General features: G+C 42.7%; 1 protein-coding gene across 4 annotated transcripts in view; it reads left to right on the plus strand.

Moving 5' to 3' along the window:
• The window catches only part of plxna1b (plexin A1b), a 159,827-nt gene that overhangs the window by 122,101 nt on the left and 11,379 nt on the right, over window positions 1-26,347 (plus strand). For 2 of the 4 annotated variants that reach the window (XM_028405120.1, XM_028405122.1), the window contains exons 12-23: window positions 97-287; window positions 5,546-5,697; window positions 8,086-8,209; window positions 8,342-8,478; window positions 11,014-11,181; window positions 14,198-14,291; window positions 15,276-15,512; window positions 17,110-17,253; window positions 18,313-18,547; window positions 21,681-21,829; window positions 23,052-23,308; window positions 25,676-25,742. In XM_028405120.1, coding sequence (XP_028260921.1) covers window positions 97-287; window positions 5,546-5,697; window positions 8,086-8,209; window positions 8,342-8,478; window positions 11,014-11,181; window positions 14,198-14,291; window positions 15,276-15,512; window positions 17,110-17,253; window positions 18,313-18,547; window positions 21,681-21,829; window positions 23,052-23,308; window positions 25,676-25,742 — 1,955 coding nt within the window. The remainder of the gene's footprint in view (window positions 1-96; window positions 288-5,545; window positions 5,698-8,085; window positions 8,210-8,341; window positions 8,479-11,013; window positions 11,182-14,197; window positions 14,292-15,275; window positions 15,513-17,109; window positions 17,254-18,312; window positions 18,548-21,680; window positions 21,830-23,051; window positions 23,309-25,675; window positions 25,743-26,347) is intronic. The other 2 variants (XM_028405121.1, XM_028405123.1) reach the window with 1 other exon arrangement.

Raw genomic sequence — 26,347 nt, forward strand, 5'->3', positions numbered from 1 at the left:
TCAAGGGGCTTGGAAAACAAGCCCTTAGGTTGGTAAGGCTGAAGCTTGACACAAGTATTTTTTTAATGTCAGATTGTTTTTTTTTCTTGTCACCAGCTCACCTGTACAAGTGTTATGCGCTGAGGGACAGCTGCGGGATGTGTTTGAAGGCAAACCCCAGGTTTGAGTGCGGATGGTGCGTAGGGGATAGGAAGTGCTCCCTGAGACAGGAGTGCACTCCCCCAGAGAGCACATGGATGCACGCCACCGCCGGAAACAGCCGCTGTGCGCACCCCAAAATCACCAAGGTAAGCCATAATAATGACACACTGTTGCACATTACACCATGTAGCAGTTCAGTGCTTCCATGAGGCCCAGGTAACATCTCACTATAACATCAATGGTACATGCTAATTCCAGTTTACAAAGAAAACTCTTACCGCTGCTGTAGACACTTGAGCTTCTGTTTGTTGAGCGTGACCTAGAAACTCCACTTTCTTAATAGGAAATAACTCAGGTTTTTGTAAAGCAGGAGTCAAAGAACGATGATTCAAGTTACAATACGTTCTTTGTAACAGGGTTGCCACTGACCCTAACTCGACTTTTTACATCAATTATAGTCAGCTCAGGTTCTACAGAAGAGGAGACTTGAAATTCCTTCCTGTGCTGCCTCATTGTTTGGCCTTAAAGAGTGAAGGGAGAGGATGCAAAACTTAGAAGCCAACACTCTGACTGCAACCACAACACAGATGGGCTGGCCAGGAGGAGGCAGTTCACACACACCAAGACTGAACACACTGATGAGATTAGAGATGATGGCTCCACACACACACACACACACACACACACACACACACACACACATACACTCACACCTGAGGAGGCAGAGAGGTTGGTTGTCTGGAGCGTGTGTACGTGAAGGAGAGACAAAAGAAACAGAGGATGTGGAAGTGTGCTAATTGTGTCTCACCATGGGTGCCGAATGTGTGAGCGTGCATGTGCATGTGTGTATCTGACAGCCTGGGTGAGCTAAGGCATCTAAACACCATGGCGTACCGATCTGTTGTCCACCCTTAACCGTGGTGGTGGGCCTCGTCTGAGTGTGACCCAGGTCACCATACCTACAGCTCACCGCCGGGACTTACACACAGTGTGATGCTGTGTGTGACGTGCCCCAGTGTTTGACCCTTCTACTTATTTTTAGTTTCTCTTTTTCATCTTTTTCATACATCATATGATTTTCTCTTTCTTAGCTTATCTTAAATGAGAAAAAAGCATCATGTCAGTTGAAATAAGTGCCATTTTGGCAGTTTAAATAAGTGTGAAATATATGTAGAGTTTAAAATGCATGCCCATTTTACTGATGCAGACTGGTATGACTGGAGTCCTTATAACATTTCCTGTGTGACACGGGTTCGTCTCTGAATGCATAATGGAGATATTGGATAATTGGAGCACATAGATAAATCCGTTAGCTAATGCTCTCTCTCTCACTCGCTTCAGTTATCTCTTTGAAACAAGCGTTCAGAGGCAATTGGGTGTGTGCGAGAGAGAGGGAGTGTGGTGGAGGGTTGTGCGTGCAAGCATGTGCTCTTGCATGCATATTTAGGTTGTAAATCCTGCCCTCAGGGCAAGATGTTGGTGGCAGTCAAAAATCTGGCAGAGAAGAGCTTCAAAAGCAGCGAGAGAAGCAACATAATGCAGGTTTCAGGATGCAGAAGAAGAGACAAAGAAGACATAGACACAGTGGAGGAAGCGTTATCGTGGAGCTGTGCTGCCAGCCTCACCTTTCTCCACCTTTGACATTTTACAGTGTGACATTTAATGCCAAAAGAACATCTACAGATGACAAAGAAAAGCTCTGCCTTTTCATCTGCCATTTTATCCCTTTCTTCCAAAGAGCATCACATCGGCCACACAAATTGAAAATTACTCCACTTCTTACCAACCGTTTGGTCAAATCCCCTTTTCCATGTTTGATCCCCCTCTTATTTATTTCTTTTTGCTTTATTCTGCCTGCTTTGTTCAGTTGTGCAGCTTGCTAGCTGCTGTGTGGCCATTAGCTAGTGGATTAGCTGCTAATTTCATTTGGACCGGAGAATGTGTGTTCAGCCGAGAATGAAACACCACTAGAGACACATATGCCTGCGCAACACACACATATAATGTCTTTACACAGAGACAGAGCTTCCAGAGCAGCGCTGTCACATCCAAATGTGCTATTGCCCATTTGATAGTGTGCAGTTGGGTGCTGTTCTACCAACAGCACAGGCCCAAAATGCTTCTACAAACACAGCAGTTTATGTTTTGGTGCTAAGTAATGACTTTTTTAGAGCGTTTGCTGTTAAAGCACTATTTTTACTCTGCTGCATTCTTCTGCACTGGCATTGTGCGCAAAGATAATTAGTACTCCCTGCCATGTATGTGTGCCTGTGAATGTGCACGAATACACTCACGCAGTCAAAAACACACTCTACATTCAGACGGATAAAAAACAAAATAAGCTACAACTCGGGTAGATTTAAAAAAAAATCCTCAAATACACATTCACACACACACACACACACATAAACATACACATATACACAAGCGGTCTGCCGCTGTGTCCCAGTGCAGCACAGCAGTGTCCTGGTACTGGCCTTGTATGCTGCCTGGCCCTCCGTCATCCATCATGTTCTGCCTGCCTTTTCCTGTGGGACATGAAGAGCATTACAGCTAGCCCTTGGAAACCAATTAAAACAGCGCAGATCGTGCCAGTGTGTGTTTGGGGGTGGGTTTTAGCGTGCGTGGCGTTTGTTTTCTTTTTGTGATTTTCTATATGTAAAAGTAGATGATCTGTTTTTGTGGAAAAGTGTGCTCATAAAAGGCCAACCATTTATACCTCATGTACTGTTAAGCAACAGTGTCAGATGTCTTTATGTCCCCCACCACTCTTGATTACTTTGTTTTACTCTCTTTCTTCATGCAACGTCATTCCTTCACCCATTTTGTTAACCTTTCGATCTGTTACACTTTCCATCTTCCCATCCTTCTGTATGTCCTTGTCTGTCCTTCTGTCTTCTCCCCTTCTTTCTTTCTTTGTCTGTCTGTCATCATAGAGAAAGATGAGCTTCTGTTTAGTGGCCTTTTATTGATCAGGTCTCTTGTGATTTGCCGATTGTGTGTTGGAGCTGAACAATAGGTCCCACTGTTACAACATGACGAAAAATGAAACAAGCCAGTGCTGAGTAATTGCCTGCAGTTCATGTTCGTAAATTGAGGGTTGCGACTGGATGTCAGCCATTATGATGTCCTAATTAAGAGTTTTTACTTTTTTAATGATTCTATCATCTACGTTCATCCGCAGTGATATGTAGTAATTGGCCCTAATGGGATTTTGACTTCTGACACAGAGTTGTTCATTAGGTCTGTGAGGCTACACATCTACAAACTCTCAAGTTAATACTTGGTGGTAACGACTTCTCATTTTGTTGCCTCTATCAGTTTGTTTTCCACTTTTTGTTTCGGAGAGGCTTTCATATCAGAGATAAACTTCAAAAGCCTTATACCATGTTCATATCATATCTTTCTCTCTCTGTGTCCCTGACTGCTCCCCCTTCCTCCTCCTCCTCATCCTACAACTAGCAGATGCTATCTGTGCACTGCTACTCAGCCAGCCACAATAGGCCTGACACAAAGACTCCAACACAACAGGACAAGTCAGTGACAAAGAGAAAAAAGGGAGTTTGAATGGGTGTAGAGCGCTATGACGATGAGAGGAGAATAGAGCGAGTGTTTAGGCTGGTGGCTTTTATCAAAAAGGGCTTTTTGTTTGTGTTGTTTAGTTGTGGATGTAGCAACGTGTGTGTGTGCGTGTGTGCGTGTGTGCGTGTGTGCGTGTGTGCGTGTGTGTGTGTGTGTGTGTGTGTGTGTGTGTGTGTGTGTGTGTGTGTGTGTGTGTGTGTGTGTGTGTGTGTGTGTGTGTGTGTGTGTGTGTGATAAGCCAGTGCTTATAGTGAAAAAGAGGCTGATTACCATATCTGAAGATTCTGCCTGGTGCACCAGTCATTCTTTTGTCTCCAGCTAAAATATACATTCAGGCATACTGGCAGAGACAGACACAAGTTCAGAGAGGAAGAGAAAGGAGCAGCTATGTTCTTTTGAATCCTCACTGGTGTTAGGAATATGGAAAACACTCCTTAATTATATCACTGTGGCATTTTAGTTCTGGCCTACGTGGCACGGGGCTTTGCTCCCGTTATGTGTTTCTGTTAGCGGCGTCCTGAACACCTGTGGCTTTTACTAACCTGCCACATTTTCTATAATGATGTTAGACTGGGGATCATTGAGAGGTAGCAAGTTGTGAAATGGAGTTGTAGAAAGCAGGTTGAGAGTGTGAAGTTAATCTGTCTGTGAAACTGTGAAACAGTTGGACATACTGGGTAATATGACCTTTTCAAACTATGTCACACTGAGACTAATACAATGCTTTCTTCTATTTATTACAAAGGTTCACTGTCAGTGACTAAATGAAGCTCCCCTTTACTTTCTGAAGATAGAAGAGATGTATTGCTTACATGGAATTTACTATACCTATGTTCCTCGACTGCTATTAAATGCTACACATGCACAATATTCTGGCTGTATTAACACAATACCTGCTAAGAAGACAGCTGGTATGGCTCTGTCAGTGAGAAAAAAAGTGCCAAACCCAGTGTTTTCTCACTGACTGGAGCTGATTGATTACACTCACATCATACTTATAACACAACTGTCAGACCTGACTTCAATGGCTCTCTGTTCTGGTTGTTGTGTGCTACCTATCTGCTCCAATTATCTTTACCTAGGTAAAATCATACATATTTGTCCTCATGGGTCTTCGTAGGGAAGATGTTGATGATGAAGAAATAGAAATTTAGTATGAATTTGATCCTTTATTTCTTATCATTTTACCCCACCTCTGGGGAGAGAAAGCCCCTTACCCACACCTCGACCCCAAAACACCACCGTCTCACCTCATCAGCCTCCTTCCAACCTGCCACGACAAATGACCCCACACTGCCCCACCGTGTTTTAATTCAATTAGCCCTAATTATGCTAGTAATGACTGATTACCATTGTCTGCACAGGGCGCTGGATGAATAGGACCGTGATTAGTGACTAGGCTATCCTTGGGTAGCCATTAGCACCTCCGCACACCTTCTACAGACCTCTAGGGGAAGAAAGGGGAGCAGAGGTCACTGTGCGCAGTAATTGTATTCAGTAGATTAATTGTCACAAGGTTAAATGAGAGATGTAAGTGAGGGCTTAATGGGAGGATCCAGGTTAAGTGTGTGAGTTGGCAGGTTGTGAATGTTTGACTGAGTTGAGTTGAAGTTAATGGATCTTGGGTCATTTTTCATCTGGTCTAATGAGGTAGCAAGTAAATCTGTGTGTGCTAGAACAGGACAGGACAGTAGCGACTTACTGTAAGTAAAGTCATTCATGCTGGCTCATATGTCCTATGATGAACTTGCTTTTAAACATTTCATTGTCACATATGTTGTTATTGTTCACTTAAATCCTCATCTGTTTTTCCTTCCATCAGCTGTATCCAGAAACAGGGCCCAGACAGGGAGGAACCATGCTGACCATCACTGGTGAGAACCTGGGTCTCCAGTTTAAAGACATCCAGAATGGAGTTCGCATCGGCAAGGTGACATGCATCCCTCAGGAGGACGAGTACATCAGTGCTGAGCAGTATGTATCTCTGGCTTCACACCCTCCACTCTAAGCCTCACTGTTTCTGAAACCCCAATGTCTTGTCCAGTATTGATGTGAGTCTGTGTGCTAACACAACAACAACTGTGCTAACACAACAACAACTAACACAACAACAACAACACAACAACAACAACTCTGTCAGACCTCCTTTTCATAAAACCTTCAAAGGTTAAATTGTTTTCTTCTTTCAAATGTAACCCATTCCTCACACGGTCTCCAGCTGTGTAATGGTACTGCTACTCTTAGCACATGTGCAGCCAATGTAAATCAGATGGCATCTTGCATGGATCCTTTTATTCCACTAATAATAAGAATAATAGGTCAATCAGCATTGAAATACCTCATGTAAGCACCCTCATTAGAATTAATTTGTCCCATTCTGTTTTAAGATATAACTGGATTTAATAATATTTGAAGTGGGTGGTGTACATCCTTTTAAAAATTGCCCCTCTGATGAAAGGTTGTCATGTCAACGCTCCCTCTGATTAAGTTCTGTTTACTATGTTCTGGGAAATTCTGAATCACAGCAAGAGCCACGGATGTAATTTAATTCCTGTTTAATGATTGCAGTAAAAAATATTCTGGGAAAAGTAAAACCTAACCCCAAGCTCTTCCTCTTTCCTTCTAACTTCTAAGTTCGGATGTGACTGAGCTCTTTGTTGCAACTGTAAACAGATCACCTCATTCAAGTAGCGTTCTTTATTTCACATGTAAGTAATACCATGTGAATCATTAATTAGATTTCATTCAGAACAAGCAAAAACATTGCCCACAGAAAGTGTGACACTGGCACAGACACAGAAGTATCAGGGCCTTCAGTGAGACTGCTAAATGAGTCACAGGAGTTGTGTTTTATTTTTTATTTTTTTTTAAATTACCGGTAAGTGTTTCTTTCGCACATGTGAATGTGGTCACAACCACAACCACCTTGCACTGCATTGGCCTGTTGCCATGGCACCCGTTGGAGGAGTAAGAGGAGGAGGGCGCGGTTGGCTGTTAGACTGTCATGCTAATTAAAAGTGATGTTAGCCATACGGTGCCCGGTTGCACTCGTCATCCCAGCGACCCTATCAGCTGCAGAACAGGAGACATGATGGGGTTAAGTAACTGACAGCACAGGTCAAAGGTCAGCGGCTGCGGAGAAGGAGCTGCACTGACTTTTCGGGTATAATGACACATTGTTCTGGCTCCTGCTTTCTGTTTTAGTTCTTCCAGCACTTGTAGTTCATACAGACTGCACACGATCCGAGCTCCTGTGATTGGAGTGGAGTTTTTATGACATTCACCTCAGACATTAAATATTGACTGCATGGATTTGACATCACTTGAAGAAAGGTAAATCATTGGCAGTGGCAAGGCAAAACAGAACTGCTTTTTATTGCCTTATTAGTAGTTACAATTTGACATATGTTTAATTATTTACTAGTCCACATTCCATCTCAGTTATTTGATTGAGTGAGGTTTGATTTATAATGTTGTCATTTTTACAAATGCACTTTCTGTATTTCTCGCCTCATGATAACAGCTCAGTGTAGCCTGTAACCTGTCATCTGGGCAATAATGATGCCAGCGAATCCGCATTTCTAACAGAGAGCTATCCAGCATTTTAATCACAGCCCCAGTCATAGCAGGAGACCTGGGGATAAATGAAAGGGAGACAAAAACAATGGAAACACAGTATCGGAATGTGAAATTCATTGTCGCTGTAGCGCTGCAGTTGCCATGGCCACCTGCAGGGAGGATGGAAGCAGGAGAGTTAATAACTCAGGGAGGGGAAGCTGAGGAGATGTGTAGGATATGAGCTTCTTCAATTAATCAGCCGCTCTCACTTTAACCCTCTCTCCCTCTAACTCACTTCCTCTTTTCTTTCTCCTTCCTCTCTCTCTTCTGCACTTTGGCCCTTTCTCCCTGTCTCATTCGTTCGCTCTGGCTAATTAACAGTCAAGTGTGTCTCCAGTGGGTGAAACATGGAGTAAGTGTGTACGTGTGTGTGTGTTCTCCCTGTGGGCTACACCACCACTCCTCCCCTCGCTCAATCATTTCTCCAATGGATTTTCATTTGGCTAGCCAGCGCCCAGGGCTAAGTGGGCGACTTATGGTTTTATAGTACACATTAATGCAGACACACACATACACACACATGAACACACAGTAAACTACTGCTTTCCTTTAATTATATGCTTTTATTTTTTGCCACGTTCTCTTTTCATTATTTTTATAAATAAGAAGAAAACACTTTTCTCTCTCCTCCCCAGCTGCTGCTACTTTTAACTATTATTATTAAGTGTATGCTAAAAACACTCTTTCAGATAACGGTCATAATGAAACTCTTCTTCTTCACCTCTTGTTTTTTCTCTTTTTCAGGATTGTGTGTCGGCTGAATGATGCAACAGGTTACAGAGTGCAGGAGGCTCAGGTGGAGGTGTGTGTCAGGGACTGCATTCATCCTGACTACAAAGCAACCTCAACCAAGGCCTTTACCTTTGTAGTAAGTACCGCTGTTGCTAAGTGGCAGCTAGGGCAACTGTTTTTGAACTATTCTATTGTCAAATTTGCTAAGCACAGTCAAGCCAGTAAGACGTCCTTAACCTCTTTTGTGTGTGCCTTTGTCCTTCACTAGACCCCATTTTTTTCTCGCGTCCATCCTTCCACCGGGCCGCTGTCTGGAGGGACGAGGATCACCATTGAAGGCAGTCACCTCAATGCAGGCAGTGCTGTAACTGTGAAGATCGGACTTCACCCCTGCCGCTTTGAGAGGTGGGTGAACCAGCTTGTGTAGTTTCGGAATGCTAATTTTAACTACACAAAATGTATAGTTGACGTTTTTGCTGAATATTGTATTGTTACTTAAATTGGTCATTATGCTGAAATGAATACAATAATAATACAATAGGACTTTTTTTGGTTCTAAGGATGCAGGGACTTTGATGATTAAAGCTGTCAGTCAGTAGAAGTTGTAATAAAAAATAATAAAAATAATACAAAATAATATATATATATATATATATATATATATATATATATATATATATATATATATATATATATATATATATGCCCCCTGCTTTTTCTGTGTTTAGCGATTATAGTCATCCCCTTAAAACTTGTTTTACAAAAATCTGGCTTTTTCCCTTGTCGTGGGCTGTGATTTGCAGCAGGTCTGAAAAAATGCAGCCGGTAAATGGATTACCTGCACTACTGTAATTCGCAGCAATTGTGAGAATGAGAGTATAGCCATACTGTGGAAGCTGATATCATTGTTCAGCTAGGCTGTGAATGACTTCAGTGCATGGCACACGTTTTGTTTGAGACATGACTGTAATTTCAAAGGAATGATACGGTGTTGCTGGTAATTGGTAACTCACAACTTTCCTGCTTTGAACCTACGTTTACTTTTTGGAATAATCAGTCTGCTGTCTTTTCTTGTCACTCACTCTGCAAGCGAGTGCCAGGATTTCAAGAAGAGCAGACATAGATCCAATTTGATTTGACTGTTAATTCCTCGAGCCAAGAACTCCATTGTTTCTTTTAGTCTCTTCCTGGCAAACTTACAGCTAACTGCGCTCTGGACTAAATCCACTCTTGTATAGTGTCTGGCAGATGGCAGAGGACAGAAACATCAGAGAATTGGTAGTGAACTTAAAGCATATATATAGTGAAAGACATTTTCTGGCAGAAGGTGACTACTAGCAAATGGGAAGTGTCATAGAAATAGGCCTCTTGTTTTTGTTATACTTATTTTTCTAGAGAATTCTCTCTAACCCAGCTGTTTTATTATAGTGGTTTCTTTCTCTCAGACAACAAGTGACAGTTTAAACTAATGAGCTTGGACCCATCAAGTTCTTTTTATATTATATCCAAAGAAAAAGTGGAGGCCAATTTAAAGCTCTGTAGCACATCCGGAGAAAGGTGAACATAATAGTCTTGGCCTTTCATTCACTGAGCACCAATAACCTTTATGGCCAAAGTAATGAAGGGGTTGAGTCCATTTCTTTAATGTGTCTTTGTATTCAGTAGGGCCTCCACTTTAATCAAAACCTATTTACCCCGAGTCACTCATCCTCTTATCTCCCTGTGCAACCCCTTTTCTTTCCTTTGCTTTTTTCCTTTTTATATCCCCTCTTGGCTTCTTTTGTGTGGCCACAACCTTGTCAAAAATACGTATGCGGCACCACAGGCAATTTCGACGGCAACAACATTGTGAAAATGATCGCCATGGAAACGCAGCACTAGTGGAATGTGGAAAACCTTTTTTTTTAAATCCTCCTTTTTTCTGTCTCCATCCACCCTTCAATCTCCTCCCAGTTTGAGGACACTGTTGAAATTGCCTCTGGGATACAGCTGCGTTGCATGTTCAACAAAGAAGCCCAATACTTGCTCACTTGTCCAACTGCACTCCAAAATCACTGCAATCTGCCAGGGTAATGCTGCAAAAATAGGTTTCCTTTCTCTCATATCCTCCATCTTTCTGTGGATTTCATTTTCACACCAGATAACGGGGGAGGATTTGTGTAAAGATCAGCTAGCACTTCTGATGTTCAAAATTTCATACTGCGTCGCCTGCCATCATGCCAGCAGAACTCACACACCCATTTACACATAATTCCGGTGCGCTGCAGACGACAACTGACAGGAAACACATGCTTTGACAATGTTAATCTTCTGCCTGTGAACTGCATTAAGATGCTAATGTACAAACAGTGCAAACACTTGATCGACACACACGTGCTGTCTCACAGGCAGCCAGCCCCACTGCTGATATGCTAGCAGTGTCTCCCTCTGACACAGGGAGGGGACGGTGGAATGAGCCACTGGAGCACAAAGTTTCTGGCAATGACACAAAGTTTCCCAGCAGGTCACAGCTGGCTGCCTGTCTGCTAGGGAGGGAGTTACATCACACAGAGAGTCGACCAGTCTGATCTGCCACTTCAGATCTGTTAGCCAGAGAAAGCACAGGAGAGAGTAGAAAGGGAGAGCTTTGAAGTGCAGCAATCTGACTGATGAAACTACAGCTGGACACACTAAAAGATGTTGGCCTTGTGGACAGACAACTGTCACCATTATGTTTCTGTGTGTGTGTGTACACGCATATACATGCTGTTTTTTTTTGTCCTATCTGATAAATAATTTTTGAGTCATTCAATGGGTAAAGCTACAGCTTTTTCTCTGTGTCTTTTCTGTCTCAGATACTCTTCTAGTACATGTCCTTAGAACCCTCTTATCACTTTTAGATAGGCTGTCCCAGACCTTTGCATGTAACATGTTCTTCTCTCTCCTCTCCTACTCTTTCAGGCGAAGCGCCAGGGAGATTGTGTGTGTGACCCCAGCAGGCCAGGCCTCGGGTCCCACCCCAGTCATGGTGGACATCAACTCCGCTGAGCTGAGGAACCCAGAGGTCAAACTCAACTACACAGAGGATCCCACTATACTCAAGATTGAGCCAGACTGGAGTATTGCCAGGTCAGGAAACAATCACAGCCTCTGCCTCATGTGCAAAACATTGTGTTGTTCTTTTCATTTGTATTATCTCAAACAATAATTCTTGTTTTCAGCCATGAAAGGGGTTAAATCTAGGATATATTGTCATACATTACTGCATTTTTCATTGTTTGCTGCTCCATGTGGCTCCAGCATATAGCAAACTGTGAATGCCATCTGATTATTTCACCACTGACATATTTCATTCCATCTATTATTTACATCAATTCACTTCTTGATCTACAATTCTGCTTGATATACTGTACATCCATAGTACAGTACAACTGCATCAATACATTATTAATTCCCGGTGGTGCTTATACCATCACTTAATGTTGTTTTCAAGGAGCATAGCCCACTAACTGAAATATGAACTCTGTGTCAAGGGTGATAAATGTGTTATTCTGCCACCATATTTCCTGTCTGGGTCTCTAAGAAAGTTTTTTCTCTTCATTGTCATACTCAGCTTGCTTTTCAAAGGCATATTATTTATTCTGTTTATCTTTATGTTTCAAAAGTAAATCTTTGAGAGTGGGAACAGCAGTGAAGGAGGCTCCTGGAGCAGTGTACTGCTAGTTGATGAGCTGCAGCAGAGATGTATCTGTAAATATTACTTGACTTATTGAAATGAGACTACATAGCCACGGGAAGATTTCCTCTGCAAACACAAGCTGTGTTGAGGATCGGGGGGAAAAAAGCTTGGAGCTTCCAAATGCTAATGGGCTCACTAGCATGACCTAGAAACTTTCTTACTCCTCTCAAATGAAGCCAGTGCATACACAAACACACTCTCTCATTTACTTCAAAAGTACTGTATAGATTCAGGAAGTTTTTTCTTGTATATTTTTCAGTTCTAATGCAAAGAAATTATAAGTAAATCCTATGCAAAACAAAATTAGATGCACATTATAGTGAAAACTTCAAGCTGCTCTAAGGACCCTTTAGTTAAAAATCTTCACTGGTTGATTGGCTGGGTGCTCTTCAAACCAAACTCTTACTGGTAGGACAATTGCATGCATTACTCTTCTGAGGAGAAAAATCAATATCTGGATTAAGCCATTATTTTCAGCAGCTCACTACATTCTAAATTATTTAGTGTTGACCAAACAGTCCAAAGTTAGCTTGGCAAACAGTTTCATTATCAAAGAGCTACAATTTAGGCTTAATATGAATGCTAATAGATAGAGTTCTTAAGATAATGTACAGGTGTCATTCCCCCTCACCAGTTAATGCTCTGTGACTTAAATACATCGTATACAGTGTATTTTTCACCTTTTGTGACAGCCCTAGTTGAGATTTCTCCACCAGCTGCATTGTCTGTTCGGGCAGCATAACCATTCTCTACTGCATTGTCACAAGAGTTTGAAGGAAAATAGAAGCTGCGTTTAAATCTCTGCAGGGAGACAACATTTCTCATCAGCGGGTGAGAAGTCTTATTTGGAGTGGAATGAATGAAAGGTTGAGGTTAGGAGAGGGGGAAAGAGAATGAAAGTGTTGGCTCCATCCTTGGGGGGGGGGGGGATAACCTCGGCCCTGGACTTGTGTTTGGCGTTTCACACAGTGCTCCCAGAGGACGAGGCATATGGTTCTCCAGGCCAATCGTGCTTTTTATTTACCAAGCTATTTTGTCGCTGTGTCCCCTTTAGTGACCCTGTTGCTGGGGCTATTTCAAACAGCACCGAGCCTCTCTTGTCCAAAACACAAATTTGACATGACTGAGACTTGTTCACCTCCCTTGAGGAGGAGGTTCTTAGACTAACAACAAAGACACCTGACACCTCAGCAACTGCCAGACACTACACCTGGCTTGTTTACACAGTGTTGTGCAGAGTACACAGTATATTAAGTAGTGTACACTGTGTGTGGAAAAGATTCTTATCCCTAAACACAGTAGTGTGTGGCCTCATATTGCTACGGAGCTATTGTTTGTATTTCCCCTGCCTTCTCTGGGTTCTTCTCATCAAACAGCAAATATGTAAGAATATGTAAATCTCCAAAATTCCTGTCCAGTTTTCAACCATCCGTCAGCATTCTTTAAGCCCCCAAAGCCTGTTTCCCTGTTCCCTGGCTTCACCTTTTTTCCTCCAACAGATTCATTTGGCCTAAGCAAAACACATCAAAACCAAAGGTGGCCTCTGCACATTTCAGCAAAGGTCTAGTAGGACAGATTGCAGGTACTACTCTGGAACACATAGTCAGTGAAATTTGTGTATTTAGTATCAGTTGTTTCTCACATTACATCTAGCAAGGGGTTTAATGTGTCGTCTTACACCACTCCAGGTTGAACTTGTATGCTAACTTATTTAGCTGCTGCCAGAACAACTCACATCAGATAAAGTTCAGCCTCACAGGCCAGCCGAAGCTGTCGAGGAGGCAGTGTGAGGGAACAGGCCTTTCACCCATTTTACCCATGTCTCTGCTGGTCAGCATCACATTCACCTGAATAGGTCACAGGTGTAAAGGTTGCAGAACATGTCGGATCATTCACACACCAGTTCAGGGTGGATCTTGTGCTAAAAAAATACTGCATGGCAGCTTAAATACACTCTGATCATCTGTCTGCTTTAGAGATGTGGTGAGGAGAGACTGAATGCTGCAGCTCTCAGGAGTAATGCTACATATTTGCCTATTCTTCCCTCCAGTCTGCATATTGGTTTAAACAAGCTTTTTACATTCATGCAAGGACTTTAGCGTTACTATCATTACCTGAAAATGGGCTTCCATGAATAAGCAGGTGAAAGGCTACAGCAGGAGTGAACATTAATGGTGAATCGCCGACTGGAGAGCCCTCTTGGCTCCCACAGAGAGCAGATTTATTAACATTTATCTCTGCTGATATGCCTGCTGAATAGTCTATGCACTTACATCCTGCAAGAGAGGCAGCAGGAGATGCATAAATATATGACACAAGTACACATAAAATTGTTTTTATTTCTCTGACACCAGTTTATGGTTGTGCATTTCTTTCTTTCTAATATGTTTTGTTGTCTCTGTTTAGTGGAGGAACCATGTTGACCATTACTGGAACCAATCTGGCCACCATCAAGGAGCCTAAAATGAGAGCCAAGTATGGAGCTGCCAAGTCTGAGAATGTGAGTGGTTAGAGTCAGACACCCGCACACACTTTTTATTGACAAAACAGAGAAAGCAGTGACTTGTCTTGGCAAGTGAAACGAACTGAGACCAATATAGACACACAGGTGTCTCTCTCTCCTGTGACTTTCTTTCCTTTTCCGTGGAAAATGAATTTTCAGATGTTACACACACACCTAGGACAGGGACGCACACTCCTGACCTGTCGGTCAACTATCCAAGGGCCCATTTTCTGTTTGTTTTTGATGTTGAATTTCCTTTTAGCAGTTTAACCTTTGAAATGTCAACCAGCAATAAAGCAGCTCTGGCAAATCCCCTTCTTTTCACCTAGCACCATGGGGCTTGGATAACCTTTCTCCCACTCTATACTAAAAGTAAAAATACCCCCTGTTTCTTTGTTGCACCTCCATGCAGCCATTATTTATTTATTTTCTTAGTTAATGTTTCTATTGACCTTATTGCACATGCTGTATTTGAGAAGCTTCCCTTTACACTGGAACATAATGTATAACTACAGAATGTTGTGAAAGTATGCAGTGGTCTCTTCTGCCATCCTGTGTTATTGTTCACAGCTCCTGGCTGACCTCTCCAGTTTCTCTGTGTGTCATTACAGTCTAATTTGTTCTTAGGTGACTGACATAAATGCCGAACCCCACGGGGAATTTCCAGATGATATCAATGCTGATTACAACACTGATGTTATTAAGACAGCCTCTTCCTCATTATGTTATTATGGAGACGTTTAATCACAGCTTCCATCACTGAGCCGTGGTTCAGCTCTCGTACATATTGTTGGTTTGCATTGTTTTGTGTAAGGATTCTTTAGTTTAGTTTTGTTTTTTTTACCATGTTAGCAGGAGAGAATGTAAAATACAAAATTAAATCACTTCCTCAAGCTTAACAAATGATTGTATTTCTCTTTGTTTTTTCCTTCTTCTCCACACTTCTTCCTTTCTTTCCTCTCTCTCTCTCCCTCTCCCCAGAACTGCACAGTTCTCAACAACACTGTGATGGTGTGTCTGGCGCCCTCTGTGGCTGGATCCGACAAAGGCTTCTCAGAGATGGGTAGCAGTCCTGATGAGATTGGCTTTGTCATGGATGACGTGCGCTCTGTGCTGGTGGTAAATGAGACTTTCAGCTACCACCCGGACCCTGTGTTTGAACCCCTCAGCCCCACGGGCATGCTGGAGCTGAAGCCCAGCTCACCGCTCATACTCAAGGTAAATTGCCTTGTGCTCTTAGCATTGATCTGTTTTGGCCCTGTCTCTACCCAGCTTTGCTTTACATCCATCACATTCTTTTCACTTTCTATTCTTCTCTTGACTTTGCTTCTCTTTTTCATTTGTTTTTCACTTCTAATTCTCGGTCAGCTCTACGCTTCTCTGTCGCTCTCCTCTTTGTTTCTTTCCAGTCATCTTCTCTGTCTTGTTTTATCCTCCTTTTTCCCTTCTTGCAGCACCCCTCTGCTGTCTGTCCTCTCTTCTTTCACATAATTCGTAAGGAATAAGTGGAGGGAAAATGTGTTTATGGATCCAGCTTGTGGTGGTTTAGCATCAAATCTTTTTATACTCTCCTAAAGATGAGGGATAAATGCCTTCACACACCAGGACTCCAGAACAAAAGGAGGCTAGTTCATTGTTAGCACACCATTGACACACACGTAGAGCAGTGAAAACGGATAGCTACAAGCCAGCAATATGGGGTATTTCTAACAATTCAAATATTTATTTTAGAAAATGCTACAGCTACCTCCCAATTCAAATGATAAGACACTGACTCACAGCTTTCAACGCAGCTGTCTTTCAGATATACCTCAACATTGAAATATGTTGTATATTCTCTGCTGTTTCCACTGGGGTTTGGAGACCTTTAAGAGAAAGTTGTTTTTAACACACGGGTACAAAAGGGAAATAATGTTTATAAAGTGAGCCTGTGCACTGCAGTGCACCTGCTCAGATTTTTAACTGATAACTTCTGAAGAGAGAGACTTCATAGACATGTTTACTCAAAGCCATAGAGGCAGTGTGCGTTTAAATCTGAGGCGTACTCACCCCTCCCACCCACTCATGCTGTCTTTTGTCATTTCACCTCTCCCCTTGAACTTCAAAGCTTTTCAGGAGTGGGAGAGGAAATTATCATGCAATTTCATGGAAAACTAAAGCCTTTTTGCTCCTGGCCAATCAGGGTGGAGTTTTAAAAATGAAGACTCACAGCACTCTCCCCTGTAACTTTAAATATAATTCCATAATGAAAAGCTCCTGATTGCCTCACCACGCTTCTGGTGAAAAATTGTCAAAATAAGCAGCTGAGGAATGGCATCCTATTAAGTAATTGCATAGAAATTTAGCATCCATCAAAATTTTTCAGCAATTAATTCCTCCCACTGTGCGAAATAGGGTGGGTGGGGGTGGGGGTGTAAAGGTGGCAGAATAGAGTGGAGAGGAGATTTCATTACTGAACATCAGCGTATTTGTCCTCCGACATTATCTTGCCTCTGCCAGGCAGTTTTTTTCATGAAAAAAGAAAACAAGGTGTCTTCTAACAGAATGTCATATTTCTGTTTATGGACATGATGTGGTCAGTTTCTGTGAGAGGTATTATCTGGCAGCATCAAGCAGAAGCACTGTTGCCATGGTTTTCTGCATTTCAAAGTACCTGGCACACTAATTTTAAGCAGTCAATAAACTGATGGACCAATAAGGAACATGTATCTTTACCATGAACCCCTTTGCATTTTTTTGATAATTATGATTATTCTATTTCTGTCATCCAGAGTCTGTGTAAATCACTGCTGTACATGTATGTGTGTGTTTCTAGGGCCGTAACCTAATCCCTACAGCACCAGGAAACGCTAAGCTGAACTACACGGTGCTGATTGGGGAGACACCCTGCGTGCTTACCCTGTCTGAGAGCCAGCTGCTGTGTGAATGGCCTAACCTGACTGGAGAACACAAAGTGACTGTAAGTAAAACTTGAATTCTTTTCTGTATAACCCATGTTTCAGGTTTTAGATACAACACCTGAAAATAGGAATCATCTCTCACTCTCTAAGCTACATTTTTCTATGTTAAGCACCTGTTATTTCATCATCCCTCTTAATGTGTTTTTTTATTCCACTGTGGAGCATGTGGCTTTCACATTTCTTTTAGCCTATTTTCCTCTATAGCCCCTGTGCTTTCTGCTTGTTTACACTATGTTGTTCATCCTGCTTCTTTAATGTCGATCCATTTCCTGCCTTTTCATTCATTCATCTCACCCCCCCCCCCAGACCTAAATCTCTTCAATTACTCTAGATTTACCCCATTCATATAGCAGTAAGCATATGAAGATACACATATCCTGTCTCTTCTACCACTGGCTGTGCTTGTGACTGTATTTATGTCTTGGAGGCTTTTGATCAGTCTGGTTTGGCTGGCATCCTCTTTGGGATTTGAACAGTATTGATATTCAATAGAGACCAAAAAAATCGCTAGTGGGTGTGAGAGGTCTGTGTCTATTTTTACTCTCCGTCTTCATAGACATAAGCCTGTTAAAGATGGAATAAGAGAAAGGAAAAATAGAGACGGGGACAGATCCCATTTTTTTTTAATTTACATGTTCTGCAAGCAAGTACTGTTTTGATGCGATATGGTTGAAAATGTGTGACTTTTTGTATATTTGGCCTAGAGGCACAGATGTTGCTTCTCCTAACCCAGATATAAAGAGTTTTGGGTAGTTTTGGCCTGCACCCCACTTGGCACAGACTGGTGTGCCTGTATAAATGCAATGTGGGATTCATCTTTGAAACCTTGTGTATTTTTGGATTTGTAGCAGTTGCGTCCAGGTGTAGCCTAACCTAAAGGTTATCATCATGTATACATAGCTATATTATTTGTTAACAGCAGCTCAATTATTTTATACCTGACGTAAAGGAAAGTAGTATCCAGCTTCTGCTGCAAACATCCTGTTTTTGTTCTGTGTTGTGTGTGCGATTGTCCATTCTCCTAAGCAAGAGAGTGTCTGCATTTTTCTGTTTACTAGGTGCGCGTTGGAGGCTTTGAATACTCACCAGGGACACTGCAGATCTACTCAGACAGCCTGCTCACCCTGCCTGCCATCATCGGTATCGGAGGAGGAGGCGGCCTGCTCCTGCTCGTTATCATTGTGGTGCTGATTGCTTATAAGAGGAAATCACGGGATGCCGACCGCACCCTCAAGCGCCTGCAGCTGCAGATGGACAATCTGGAGTCCAGGGTGGCCCTTGAGTGCAAAGAAGGTGAGTCTGTAAATGATGCTTAAGTAGTTGCTGGTCTTTATCTATTTTTTATTTTTTTCCCTTCTTCTTTCTTCTCTTTCTTTTATCCACAAGTAACTCCCATGTCCCCAAATAAATGTGTGTAAATCTCTCCCATGTTGCAGCCTACCTCAAAAGCTGCACAACTCTCATTCAGTAGTCCTATCCATGTCTCTCTCCCACTCTGTATTTCCCCCTCCTCCTCTCACTGCCAACTGTCCTCCTGTTTCTAGGTGGCAAGTGGTGTGTGTGTGTGTGTGTGTATGCATGCATGTGTGCGTTGAGGTTGGTGTGTTTCCAGAGGAGTACTTTGATCTGAGCCAGCCACCAGATGTTGGCTCTCCACCCCATGAGGGAGCTGCCTGGCTGGCCTTACCACCATCCACACTGAGAGAGGGAGGGTGAGATGGAGGTTAGATAGAGACAGGGTACAGAGGTGGGAAAGTGAGGCATAGTAAGGAAGGAGGGGTTTGGCACATGCTGACGCAGGGGGAGAGATAGAGAGAAACATACACACTGGCACATTAGCATATATTCATTTGGCAGGAGACACCATGGATCCAGTGAGAGTCTACTGATGCTGCTGCTGGTTTGTCTGCAGAGAGTGAAGCAGATGGGGAGACAGAGAAGGAGAATACTGATAGCCATGATCATCACAATACATTTCTATTAGAGATCACCTCACTTGTTGCATTGTTTTAGTGAACCTCAAATATAGCCATGTGTTTACAGTGCTGCAGTGCAACATAGATACTGGATCAGAATTAATGACAGTTCCAGCAATGTGACATTGTGTTTAAAGGTAGGGCCAGATGCAGTACAAACCCAGCCAAGCCTGGTTGACAGCCCTGTTCCAGGCTGCTGAATTTCTGTCTACATCTCCACTTTATTCTGCAAATTATGTCGGTCTGGAGATCTTCTTGTTGTTGTTCCTAACAGCTGTCTGCACCACATAAAAAAACAATCAACCAATCAGTGCTTTAATGGAATATAAAATATAATTTCACTGGTGTCTAACTTCATCATTCATTACTAGCTGTAAAATGGCTAGCGAAACAGTGAAAAGTATGTGTGGGATTGGCACAACTGCAGGCAGTAATGCTGTCCATGTCCACTGTGAGGTAGACATTAGAATATTCAAAGTAATTAAATATGATTGGCAGGATGGATACATCCATCTGAATTAATTTACTGAAATAATTCAGTCACATGTTAAGCTATGGCAGTCGACACACTGAGATTGGATCGACTAACTGTCAAAAGAATCACAACTTTCAAACCCAAGCTGTCATAAGCTGATCAGCACCTTTGTTTCCTCTCCCAGTCAGAGGGTGATTTTGTTATGTGCATGCACTTCAGTCCACTCCTTCCCTCTCTGACACTCACGTCTCTGTGTCCTGCTCTTTTGCAACTACCTGCAATCACACACACACAAACTTACTGTGTGGGTCAAGCTATGATTGGCTGGGGTGTGTGGCAGTGACTCCATGTGCCCTGACCCTGTCTGTCTCCCGCTGTCATTACTGTCTGCAAAATGACATGAGGATGGATTTGGAGGGAGACATATTGAAGCCAACTAGTGAGTGGAGAAGTGGAGGACCTGGAGAGGAAGGATATGAGGAAAACAAATAACTGGAAGAGATGAAGTATTAGAAAGCATTACTAAAAATACAGGAAGAAGGGTGTAGGTAGACATGAGGACAAAGCAAGATAAGTACAAGAAGAAAGGATTGGAGTATGGAAGGTGATTAAGGTACACTAGAAAGAATATTGTCCTGCTCTGGCTGAGGAAATGTTGCAGACAAGCAAAACGTTGGCTTAAAAGTAGAAAAAAAAGTGGAAATGAAGCAAAAAAGATGACATGACACAGATCAGAGAAAGAGAAGGAGGGCAGTAGGGAACTAATCAGACAAATGAAAGAAAGATTTAACAGAAGATGTAGCAGAAAAGAGGCAGCCGTAAGGGGAAGAGAGGTGACCTATAAGATGTCACTTTGAAAGGAGAGAGGGAAAAAAGAAAGATAGGAAGAGAGGGACAGGGTGACACAAGCCATCTGTTAGTCTGGACTCTGGTTCGTTATTTGTTTGGGTAATGTATCCATGTGTTGGTGTATTTTGGATGATGCTATAGGGCACACTCACAAACAGTTGTCCTAATGGAACCATATACTGTAGCTATATATTTCCTCCTTGAGGGAGTTTTATATTTATAAAATAGATTAGTGGCAGCCACCAAAAGCATTAACTGCATGCTTTGTTGTCTCAGATGTATGTGAAAGAATAGATTTGATCCCATTTTTCCCCTCTAGATCTAACTTGTGAAGCCATTGGAGTATACAGAATGGGGTCAGAGCACACACTCTCTGCGAATGGAAAATGTGTAAAAACATTGACACATGCATTCACATAAATCATCTGGGCACAGGGTTATGTGTTCAGCTGTGGGGCAAGACAGGAAAGGCATGTGTGTGTAGGACTGCAGGAATACAAGGCTGTGAGGTGGCAGCGAGTAATGTGAGGCTCACATTTCTGTGTGCAATTTGCTTCCTAACTCTTCTCCAGCCACTCAGAACACCTTTCTCTGTCCACTCTCTGGACTCTTAGCAAACAGTCATCACACAATGCTTCTAACCACTGCTTCATCTTCTCCTCACCTTTTTGTACTCGATTATTCTGATTGATTAAAATAGGGATCCATAATCAAATCAAAAACAGGATCCAAGAGTTGTTTTCGAAACGTTTTAACTTTGAGTCTTCTGTTTGATCTTAATTCAGGTAAAATAGTAGTCATCACTTTAAAATACTCCTTAAGAAGACTGAAGATGATTTATTTTTAAAGTACTTATTTCCCCCTTTTACACTTTAATCAACATGCTTTTACTAGTTAGGGATTACACATTTTACATGTTTGAGCATCAGAAGGTTCCTGTTAGCCAGAGTAATTCCTCTGCTGCAGATGAAAAGATAAAATGCAGTGCTCTGGACTCATGACAGGGCTTAAATGAGTTCTTTGTGTTGTGCTCAGTGTTATGATGGCAGCGTCTTTTATTATTTTTTTTTTTGTTTAATTGAAAAAACAACCCATAGTGAAACATGTCCATGCTCTTTGTGTCCAGCCTTTGCAGAGTTGCAGACAGACATCCATGAACTCACCCAGGAGCTGGATGGAGCTGGAATCCCCTTCCTGGACTACCGCACCTATGCCATGAGGGTCCTCTTTCCTGGGATTGAGGACCATCCTGTGCTCAAGGAGATGGAGGTACGGGTCAGTAGAGAGCGCTCCGCATGCACACACACTCAAACACACACACACACACACACACACACACGCTGGGAATAAATGTTGGAGAAGTTATGAAAATGTGCTTTTCCAAGCATATACAGCTTTAAAAAGATTTTTAAGTCTGCATTGATTCATGTTTTGAGGCAGCTCAAGTCCAGAATAGTCATAGAAAAAACTTGCATATAAGTAACTGTAGAGTGATGTAAAAGTGAAGGGATGGATCTGTTTTGAGGGAGTGAGCAAAGCCAGAGCTCTACCAGGACTTGGTACAAGTGATAGATTGTCTATACAGGACTGAGCCAGTTCGGGGCTCCTGAAAAAGCAATGTTCACACGTTCAATAAAACACTCCCCTCTCCACTACTGCTCGTTTCTCAAGAGGGAACACTCTATTACTTACATGAAGCCAGGCTCTGTGGACACTGTAATGCAGCATGCACATGTGCTTCCATCGTTTCTATCTATACATAAAGAATCCCACACACCTGGAAAATGCACAGTCGTGCTCAGCTGACAGGCATGTAAGGTGGCGGCTGCAGGAACTGGCCCGTGAGACATTCTCTATCTGCTTGTGCTATCAGCTGTATTCCAAAGGGAAAGTGTAGCACAACATTGGATTTCCATTTGTATGGCCCAAGCAATCATAGGCCACAGTGGTGCGCTAGCAGGCAGATCAATTTCTTATTACAGCATGAAGCTCAAATTCTCCCTTCAATCCTCCACTTCTCACCCTCAGATGGTGAGGCCTGCCTTACCTTCTGAGCTTAGAGAGGGGAAGAGGTAGGGTAGTGAGGCAACACCTTGTTTATCGGATGTATGCGTAAAGCAGAACAGCACTGACAAGATTTTCCCTGTATGTAGATAAATAGTTGTGGATCTTCGCCTGTGAATTTGTGTTTTTTTTTTCAATGTACCCTTCATTTTATACAGTATACCCCATTTTCACACATAACCATTCATCCATTTAAAACTATGACTCGTCTTCCTCTTTAACCCTTTATTACTCTTACATTTTTTTTGCTTTTATTTTTTTTCTTGTATTCTTCTTTTCCTGCATCCTTTCCATTCATTTATTTTCTACAATCTTCACCTCTCCTTTCAATTTCTTTTTCAACAAATGGCTCTGTTTCATTCCATCATTGAACACCCTCTCCTTTTTTCTCACTCTCCTTCCCCCGTCATCACCTCCATTCTCTCTCCCCCAGGTCCCTGCTAATGTGGAGAAGGCCCTGACATTGTTCGGCCAGCTACTCACCAAAAAGCACTTCCTGCTGACCTTCATCCGCACATTGGAGGCCCAGCGGTCCTTCTCTATGCGAGACCGAGGCAACGTGGCCTCCCTCATCATGACGGCTCTGCAGGGGGAGATGGAGTATGCCACAGGCGTCCTAAAACAGCTCCTGTCTGATCTGATCGACAAAAACCTGGAGAGCAAGAACCACCCGAAGCTCTTACTCAGGAGGTACAAATAGATGTCACATGTGCACTGCTGGCTTTCCCACTGGGGGTTCAAGGTCTAATTGTCAGTCCTTTTGCATGTGCTTTCATGTGTTTTCAGACCTTTATTAATCATAGTCTTGATTGTGTGTGGTGTCCTTGAAGGAAGACATACTACTGGAAGTGGGCACCTTGACCACATTTACTACAAAAACAAGAGAAAGGCAGAACACATTTGAAAAAAAAACGGATGTTGTCAGTTGAAGTTTTGGGGGTGAAAGTGGGAGAACGAGGGGGGACAGCGACTGTAGCTTTTAGAGGCATATGCAATGTTACGTCCTCTATCTCTCAACCCTGTTCCTGTCAGAAAGGATTACACCCCTGAGCACACATACACTCCCAATGGAGCTCCAGTCAGACAGCCACTCTCTCCCCCCTCAAACACACACAGTGAAAAAGGTAGAGAAGGGGAACAGGGGGGGTGTAAAGAAAGAGGGAAAGGGATTTACAAGAGCTGGTGTGAAGAACAGGGAAAGATGAGCAACAGAGGAGGAAAAATGAGAGGTGAGAGAGGAAAAGGCAGGAAGAGAAAGGTGGATGGAGCACGGGGGAGAGCAAGAGGTGGTGATTGACAGAAAGAGAAGGCAAAGGGAGACTTGGGCTGGAGGGAAACTGATGGAGGGAGAAACATACGGGGGAGATGGAGGAGAGAACGAAAGAAGGCTGTTGGAAGGTAGAACACTTGCAATATGGTGAGAGAGCAGATAGGCAGAGGGAAAAAAAGAGAAGCAAAATGAGCTACTGCAGACAGCCAGCCAGGAAAAGATACACGTATTTAAGGAGAGACACAATTAGAGAAATGGCCTGTCTCCAAATAAATTGGAATTAGACATTAAATGATAAAAAAAGTTACATTTTTTTCTGTTCTCCTCCTCGGAGAGATATTTAATTAAAAATCTAATCAAATAAATGACTCTCAGCCAGTGTGCCTGTGTGAAGCCTTTTCCAATCCCCTCTCGGGGCATACGGTCACAACACGCTGTCCCTGCTAACTACACTAGCCTCAGGAGCTGGCGTTAATAAGCTCGGCAGTTGTAACACATGGATCACCCTGTTTAGGTCTGTTTTACTCAATAGATAGACTGCAGACATTTACCTTGGTTGATGTGCACAGTTAGCTCTCACCGTGTGTGTGTGGTCAGGAAAGCTGCATCACTCGTGTTTTAAAGCTTTAAAATGATGGGTGCATGGACATAACCCTCCCTGAATACGATGCCCACTGTCGAGTCGTGACATGCCCAAAAGCATGTTCTTTCCAGGTGTCTTTTCCTTCATCGCGCTCTATACCTGCATTCCCTGCTGCCCCCATCTTTCATTTGCTTTATGTTGCTGACAGCCATGAAAAAAGCTGCTCCACATACATCAACAGTCAAAAGGGGAGCTCTCGGAAGCGTAGGAGTTCATGTCTCGTTCGTGCTACAGGCGTTCACATTGGCCTAGTTTCCTGTTTTCCTTTTTATGGTTTTAATTTTCTTCATTTGTTATTAAAAACATGCAAAGTTGACTTGACATTTCCTTGTCATTTACCTGTTTACACTCAGCTTTACTAATGACCAAAAGACTAATGTTTGCTATACGAGGAAATGTAGACAACCCAGTAGCATTGGTGGACTCCTGTTTATCTAAGAGATCAAAGAATGGATAATTAAGAAGTCTTCCTGTGTTCTCTCTAGGATGAGGTAAAAGGGACGACATTATTTTTTATTTTTTTTTGCTCCCCACACAGCCTGGTGTGTCTCTCTTGCAGGTGTTTAACAAATTAGACACAATAAGTCCTTTAATTACAATGCCTTTTAATTGCCATGATTTTATTGCGTTTGTTGACTGTTCACGTGTTATGCTTGAAACGTGCACGTGCGGAGGTTCCCCTCATTACACGGCAGGTTTGTGATTAACGAGAGAAGTTAGCGAATTATACTAATTGCTGTATTTTTAATGAAGATGAGTGGGTTTGCTCGGAGGTAGAAAAATGTGAAGGGGGAAAGAAACAATGAAATGAACTGAGGGGTGTGTTTTGCCAAGTTAATTTGTTTTTGAGGGAGGGGGGCAAAGGCTTGACTGTTTGAAGGTTAACTGCATTAAGACTGATAAATGTCGCATCTTCCCTTTGATGTCTGAGCATGGCTTAAACACCTTCGTGATTAAAGTGTTGGTTTGCAGCAGCAGATCATAGCCAGGAGGTTGCGTGACCCTGAAAACCTCCCAGTGCCTTGCGCAGAGGGTTTAAGTCCTGCTTCTGGCACATTTTCCTTTGTCTGTTATTTCCTCTTACCCATTCTTACCCATCCCCTTCTCCTTTCTCTCCCCCCTTTTTCTTTCATCTGTCTCCCAGGACGGAGTCGGTCGCCGAGAAGATGCTCACCAACTGGTTCACCTTCCTGCTTTACAAGTTCCTCAAGGTAAAATTGTCACACTTGCATGGAGATACACACCACTTTTGAAGCTGTGGCAACACTGCTAGTGTTTGAGAATTGAAAAATGTCTCACTAGCACACACACACACACTCACAGCTGCAGCATTAGATAAGGCAGTGGCAGCAGGATACCTACCCCTTACCTCTGCCTTTCACGTGGTAAATTCTTCTTTTTCCAAATGGAGGATTCTACAGTCTGAAGCACTGTTCAGACACCGTTAGACGTGCTGTTGGGATCACCGCAGCCTGTTGCACTAACCTGTCCTCTCTTTGTGTCCCTGGCTGGATTCTTTTAGGGCCAAGATAGTGTGTGTGTCCATGCTTGGGTGTTTGTGTCCTCCTTCAGAGCAATGGGGCTTAGCACAATAGGAAGCCACACATCATAAACAATTGCATTCTCTTATTTCTTTGTGTGTAAATTTTCTTTTTCTTTTCGAATTCCTCTGATTTTGAATCAGAGGGAATCACCAAGGCTTTACCCATGCTAAGTGTTTGCTTCCACGCACATATTCTCATCATTCAAACATTGCTGCAGCTAATCAGTTAGCAGCGGGTCCTTAAACCCATGCCAGGACAGGCATTCTGGTGGA

Source organism: Parambassis ranga, chromosome 5 (genome assembly GCF_900634625.1).
Source record: "Parambassis ranga chromosome 5, fParRan2.1, whole genome shotgun sequence".
Classification (NCBI taxonomy): Eukaryota; Metazoa; Chordata; class Actinopteri; family Ambassidae; genus Parambassis; species Parambassis ranga.